The 6,725-nt window shown below is 65.3% G+C and overlaps 1 protein-coding gene across 1 annotated transcript; it reads left to right on the forward strand.

Annotated features, from left to right (window-relative positions):
- The first annotated feature begins 1,528 nt into the window (after window positions 1-1,528).
- On the forward strand, window positions 1,529-6,361 carry EN2 (engrailed homeobox 2). Its single transcript, XM_042977441.1, has 2 exons — window positions 1,529-2,313; window positions 5,610-6,361. Exons 1-2 carry the CDS (start codon window positions 1,608-1,610, stop codon window positions 5,924-5,926), a joined length of 1,023 nt encoding a protein of 340 aa, XP_042833375.1. The 5' UTR covers window positions 1,529-1,607; the 3' UTR covers window positions 5,927-6,361.
- Window positions 6,362-6,725: the final 364 nt, after the last annotated feature.

The raw sequence follows: 6,725 nt of genomic DNA on the forward strand, positions 1-6,725 counted from the left end.
CTCTTTCCCCGCACGGAGCCCCAAATCCTATTCTCGCGCTCTTCGGGGTCTACATGCATGTTTCATGAGGACCGGTGTCCCCGGGTGGAATCCTACCGTATGCACGCGCCTCCCTGCTCACGCACACGCACACACATGCACACTTACAATGAGCGTCTACGGGAGGAGGGTCCTGCGCGCCAGCTCTGCGTTAAAGACAGGAATCTGCCAGGCTACCCAAGTCAAGTGTAAGTGACAATTTCCCTCTCCGCCAGCAAGGAAAGGAGACCACAAAAGTCCCTTTGTATCTCGGCGGCTCGTTTAATATTATTTATGCATTTTTGTGCAAGGAATTGTGGGATTTTTTTCCCCACGGTAAACAATATGGAAATGTTAAAAATAGCCGTCTCGCAGCGCGCGTCCGCGGAGGCACACCGGCGGGGGGGGGCCCGGCGGGGCCGTGGCGGGGGCTCCTCGGGTCCCCGGACCGAGAGGCGGCCGGGGAAAGCGCGAGCGAGCGCGGGGAGCGCGGTCGCGGGCTCGCTGGGGCCGGGGCTCCGGCACGCGGAGCCCGGGGACGCGGCCGCTTTAAGGGGGGGAGGGGCGGCGGCGGCGGGGGAGGGGCGGCGGGCGGCCCCCGTCACCCAGCGGCCGCCGGCTCGTCACGTGGGCGCGCGGCGCCGCGGCCATTGGCCCGAGGCACGTGTCCAGGAGACCGGCCCGCGACGTCACTCGAGGGGGCTCTGTTAAAAATAAGAACAAAAATCCAGAGTGAAAGTGTCTCAGGTTGCGCTAAGTGGCCTGGAAACCGCCCGAGCCCGCGCCGCGGCCGAGGCGGCGAGGGCGCGCAGACGGCGAGGGAGCGCGGGCGGCCCAGCCCGGCCCGGCCCGGCCCGCGCCTCCCGCCGCTCACCCATGCGCCTCGGGCCGCGGGGCTCGGCGGGGCTCGGCGGGGGCGCGGCCGCACGCCGGTGGGGCGCCCGGGCCCGCGGCGGGGCGGCGGCCGAGCGCAGCGCGGGCCCGCGGGCCTCCATGTGCGTGCTGGCGGCGGGCGCGCTGACCGCTCGCGCCCCGCACCCTCGAGGGCCGGCCGGGGCGCGCGGGCGGGGGCGGCCGGGCGGCGGCGGCGGCGGCGGCGGCCCGAGCGGGCCCGGGCGGGCGTGAGCGCGGGGGAGCGCGCTGCCTGCATGCGCGCAGCTCCGGCCCCAGCCCCGGGCGGCCGCGGCGGCAGCGCGGGAGCCGGAGGCAGCCGGCCGCGGAGAGGAGCGCGGAGCCCGGGCGGAGCCCCGGGTCCCCGCCGGACCTCTGTGACTGTCTAGCGCCCGGGTGCGCTGCAGAGACGAGGACCCGACTCTTTTGAATCTCCCGGCGTCTGGGCGCGGGGCGACTCTTGCTATTTTTCTAAACTCAACTCGTGGATTGGAACGTGGCTCCGCTCCGAACGCGGCCGGTGACTCCTACGACCCCGGCCCTGGCCGCGGCCGCCGCGCACGCCCTCGGAAGACTCGGCGGGGTAGGGGCGCGAGCCGGCCGCGAGTGTCTCCGTGCGCATCACGGGCGGGCCGAGGGCTGATTGGAGTGGGCGGGGGGGTCCCCGGAGAACCAATTTGGGATTTGTCGTGAACAGCATGGAGGAGAATGACCCCAAGCCCACCGAAGCGGCGGCGGCGGCGGCGGCGGCGGAGGGGCAGCGGCAGCCGGAATCCAGCCCCGGCGGCGGCTCCGGTGGCGGCGGCGGCGGCGGCAGCCCGGGCGACGCGGACACTGGCCGCCGGCGGGCTCTGATGCTGCCCGCGGTCCTGCAGGCGCCGGGCAACCACCAGCACCCGCACCGCATCACCAACTTCTTCATCGACAACATCCTGCGGCCCGAGTTCGGCCGCAGAAAGGACGCGGGGACGTGCTGTGCCGGCGCGGGAGGAGGAAGAGGCGGTGGAGCCGGCGGCGAAGGCGGCGCGGGCGGCGCGGAAGGAGGAGGCGGTGGCGCGGGCGGCGCCGAGCAGCTCCTGGGGTCGGGCCGGGAGGCCCGGCAGAACGCGCCCGGGGCGCCCGGGGCGGGCGGGCCGCTTCCCGGCGGCGGCGGCGGCGGCGGCGACTCTGCGGGCGACGGGGAAGGCGGCTCCAAGGCGCTCTCGCTGCACGGCGGCGCCAAGAAAGGCGGCGACGCCGGGGGCCCCCTGGACGGGGCGCTCAAGGCCCGCGGCTTGGGCGGCGGCGACCTGTCGGTGAGCTCGGACTCGGACAGCTCGCAGGCCAGCGCCAACCTGGGCGCGCAGCCCATGCTTTGGCCGGCCTGGGTCTACTGCACGCGCTACTCCGACCGGCCGTCTTCAGGTGAGGCCGCCGCGGGGAGGCCCGCGGGGTTGCGGGGCGGCGCTGGCGCGGGAACTTCCCCAGGGGGAGAAGACACCGGGACACCACCCCCCCCTCCTCGTCCCCGACACACACAAAGACGCACAAGCGGGGACATTGTGCGCGGCTGACGCCGGACCGGGCAGCGGCCGGGAGAAGGGGCACGATCGATTTCTTAGACAAGCGGAGGAGACAGGACCTTTCTCTCTCTCTCTCTCTCTCTCTCTCTCTCTCTCTCTCTCTCTCCCCTTGGGGCCACTCCTCGGAGTCCCTACCCACCCCTCCCCGGCTGGAGTTTATTCGGGAAGACTGGGGGTGGCCTCAAGGCTGGCCTAGAAGCTTTCACTCTTAGCCCCTTCTCCGTCCTTCCAACTCAGTCCAGACCCAGGACCCATGTGCAGCCCACCTCAGACCTAGACTCGCCCTACGACCCAGTTATCCCAGACGAAGCCAGGGAAGAAAGAGCAAGGCTCCCAGCTCTTCCTTCCACCCTTGGGCCTGGGCTGAGGAGGGAGGAGCGGGGGACAGAGACCAGGACGGACACAGAGGCGCTCTTCACCCGGTTTTAGTTGCCCGAGCACACGGTGAGGGAGCTCGGCACCCATCTTGATCACTGCTTGGAGAAGGAGGGAGGCCTGCAGTCCCCCAAATAAAGGACCTGCTCCCAGAGGTTTCCTGGGGCAGCTCTCAGGCAGGAAAACAGCAGATTGCGGCGGCGGGGGGGGGGGGGGGAGCGGTGGAGGGGCCCGCAGTGTGTGCAGAGGTGCTGAGTGTATTTTTCATAGATCTGGATTTTGAAAAGCTACATCCGCGTCCTTGTGGAAATCATCAGTTGCATGAAATGCGGTCCTCGGCTTGCAAACCGCCATTAGGACGAACTCCATTTGTCCCTGAGCTGGTAGCCCAGACAGGACCCCTCTGCCCCCCTAACCCTCAACTGTTTTTGCGGGGGGTGGTTTACCCAGATCACCGCACAACCGAGTCACCCCTTGGCCGCCTTCCCGCAGAAATGTGTGCGTATATTTCGGATGAGATCCAAATTTCTCCGGCTAGACCTGAAATTTGCTCCATTGTTCTCGCCTCCCTCCTTTGTTAATATTTAATTAACATATAGGCTCACAAAGCGGCCGGCGAGGTGTCTCGGCCCCGCTTTGTGCAGCGACCGAGTCGCGGCCGCCCCAGGCCCCGCTGGCCCGCGGGAGCCCCGCAGCCCTGCCGGGCCCCAGTCGCTGCCCTTCTTGCACTCAAAACAAAACAAAACGAAACAACAACAACAAAACCCATAAGGTAACATTGGTGTTTCTTGGCCTTTTACAAAGAAGCAACGCAGAGAGTTTTCTTGCCGAGCTTTGGTTCTGTCTCTGCGACTCTTTAAGTGTTTACGTTTTGAAAGAAAATCAAAGAGAGAACGAAACATTCTGATTTTAGGGAGATTTCCTGCCCGCACAATGGTGTGTATGTTTTTACCGGCTGGTTCGCGTGTGCGAGAGCCCCAGCACCGGAGGAGTTTGGAGGGTGGGGGGCGTGCTTCCCTGGGACGGTGGAGACGGACAACCGCCGGCTCCTGGCGCAGGAGGCCGCGGTCGGCCCGAGCAGGTGCGGGGCCTCGCGAGGCCTCTCCGAGCCTTCGCCGAGCCCCTCGCGGGCGCCCCCGCAGCCTCCCGATCAAAGCCCGGCGGCCCGCGCGGAACCGGCGTCCTGGGCGAGCGCGCGGCGGCCACGGTGGGTGTGCGCGCGCGGGACGCGGGCGGGGGCGCGGGGGTGAGTGTGGGTTTGCTCTAGATTCTAGAAGGCCGGGGCTTTGAGCCGAACGGCCCTTGGCGCCCCCTCTCCCGCGCCGCGGCGGCCTCTGTCCGAGTTTGCCTCTCCCGGAGCGCACGGCCGCGTCCTCGGGCCTCGGCGCCGCTGGCTCTCTGGGGCCCGGGCGCGCTCTCCACCCTCCCGGGTCGGGACTGTGCGATCGGAAACCTCCCGGCGGGATCCCTCCGCCGCCGCCGCGGCTCAGGGTGGCAGGGCTGTCCCCTGGCCCCGCGGGACGGGCATGTGGGCGCAGGCGGCGACCCGGGGGTTCCGGCGGCTCGAGGGAGCCGGCAGGGGGTCCAGCCTCCCGCCGCGGGCGTCTGGGAAGGGGCCGCGGCCGGTGCTCCCCAAAGGTGGTTCCCTTACGCACCAAGAAGCCCATACGTGCGGCCCGGACCCTCTCCCCCAACAGCCTTTGCGGCCTCGGCCTTCAAACACACCCTCGTGGGGCCGAACTTCTTGACAGAAACAAAAAGAAAGCGCCGGGTCCTCCTTGTGAGCGCTCCCCTGGTCCGAGAAACCTTGCACTGCCCCAAACCAACCTCAAGTGGTGCGGGGAGGGTTTCCCAGCGGCAGGAGACCCGCGTGGGGGTCAGAAGCCCGAACCCTCTGCACGAGGTCGGCTGGGCTCCCCTGCAGCCTCCAGTGAGGCAGCCCCAGTCTGGGGGAGCCGGGTCCCCTCTCCTGCAGTGGGAGACTTGAGCGGGGGGGGGGGGGGTCGAGTGGCTCAGTGCGTGTGCCCCCTCTCTTCCAGAAAAGAAACAATGAACTTGGGCCCACAGGCCCAGTTAGGGGCGACCCAAAGGGGGCTAAGGTGGAGGCAGCCCGGGGGCTCCTGGAGGCAGCTCCAGACTCTGCGGCCCCCTGGCTTCTCAGGCCCCTAGCACCTGAGGGGTACCCCCTGTGGGCATCTCGTGGGAATCCTGTCACTGTCCCCTGGGCTCCTGCTCTGACTGCCCCTCCCCTCCCCCAGCCTTTCTTCGTGGCCCCTCTCTTGGCACCTGCCTCCACTCTGTCCTCACTCCTGGATAGAACCGCAGAAAGGGTTAGAAAAGGTTGTGCTAGGAAGTTTTGGATTTTTGCTTTCCTGCCGGAGTTTTCCTTGGAGACCTTTCTGTTTGTTTGTTTGTTTGTTTTTAAGTACACTCTATGCCACATATGGGGCTTGAACTCAGGACCCAGGGATCAAGAGTCACGTGCACCCACGGCTGAGCCAGCCGAGCGCCCCTGGCGACCCTTCCACTAAGCCTGTCCTTTACCCCCACTCACTCCCTCACACTTACACTTTTTTCAGCCTATCTTCCCGCTTTGGGGGGGGGGGGACGGGTCTTGGAGGCTGTGTGGGCCCGAGCCGGTCCCCAAGTCCCTCTGGGACTGGGTACTTTCCTCCCTCATCTCTTTGTCCCTCTGGCTCACTGAGGGGGCAGACAGGCCCCGAGACGTCCTAACCCTGTTCTCTGTCCACCGTGCCTGCCCAGGTCCCAGGTCTCGCAAACCAAAGAAGAAGAACCCCAACAAAGAGGACAAGAGGCCGCGCACGGCCTTCACGGCCGAGCAGCTGCAGAGGCTCAAGGCCGAGTTCCAGACCAACAGGTACCTGACGGAACAGCGACGCCAGAGCCTGGCGCAGGAGCTCAGCCTCAACGAGTCGCAGATCAAGATTTGGTTCCAGAACAAGCGCGCCAAGATCAAGAAGGCCACGGGCAACAAGAACACGCTGGCCGTGCACCTCATGGCACAGGGCCTGTACAACCACTCGACCACGGCCAAGGAGGGCAAGTCGGACAGCGAGTAGGGCGGGCGGGCGCGAGTCCAGTCTCAGTCCACGCTAAACAATGCAATAATTTAAAATCATAAAGGGCCAGTGTATAAAGATTATACCAGCATTAATAGTGAAAATATCGTGTATTCGCTACGGTTCTGCAATATTCTATGTATATATAATTTACAGGTGGTGTAAAATCCAAAATATCTGACTATAAAATATTTTTTTGAGTTTTTCTGTGTTTATGAGATTATGCTAATTTTATGATTTTTTTTTTTTTTTGCGAAGGGGGGCTGCTTAGGGTTTCATCTTTTTTAATCCCCTAAGCTCCATGGTGGGACATCGGACACTTTTATTTTTTAATTTCAGAAGAAGAAAAAAAAATTAAAACAACTTGCTAAAGTCCAAAGATTTTTATTGCTGCATTTCACACGACTGTGAACCGAATAAATAGCTCCTACTTGGTCTATGAGTTCTGCCACTTTGTTTGTGTGGGCTTGGTGAGGACAGCAGGAGGGTATGTAGCCCCCCCTGCCCTGCCCCGGGCTGGGGGGGGAGCACAGGGGCCCCCGCAGGAGCGCCCTGGGAAGCGGGCCCTTGGTGATGGGCAGCCCAGGCCCCAGCCTCACCAGGCTCCCCTCCTCCTGCCTTCCCTCCCTTTCCCCCTCCTCCTCTTCCTCCTCCCCCCTTTCTCCTCCCCCTCCACCCCTCCTCTTCCTCCTCCCCCTCCTCCCCCTCCTCATCTTCCCCCCTTCCTCCTCCTCCCCCTTCCTCCCCCTTCCTCCCCCTCCCCCTCCTCCTCCCCCTCCTCCTCCTCGCCAAGGCCTGG

This window comes from Panthera tigris, chromosome A2 (genome assembly GCF_018350195.1).
Source record: "Panthera tigris isolate Pti1 chromosome A2, P.tigris_Pti1_mat1.1, whole genome shotgun sequence".
In the NCBI taxonomy this organism is placed as follows: Eukaryota; Metazoa; Chordata; class Mammalia; order Carnivora; family Felidae; genus Panthera; species Panthera tigris.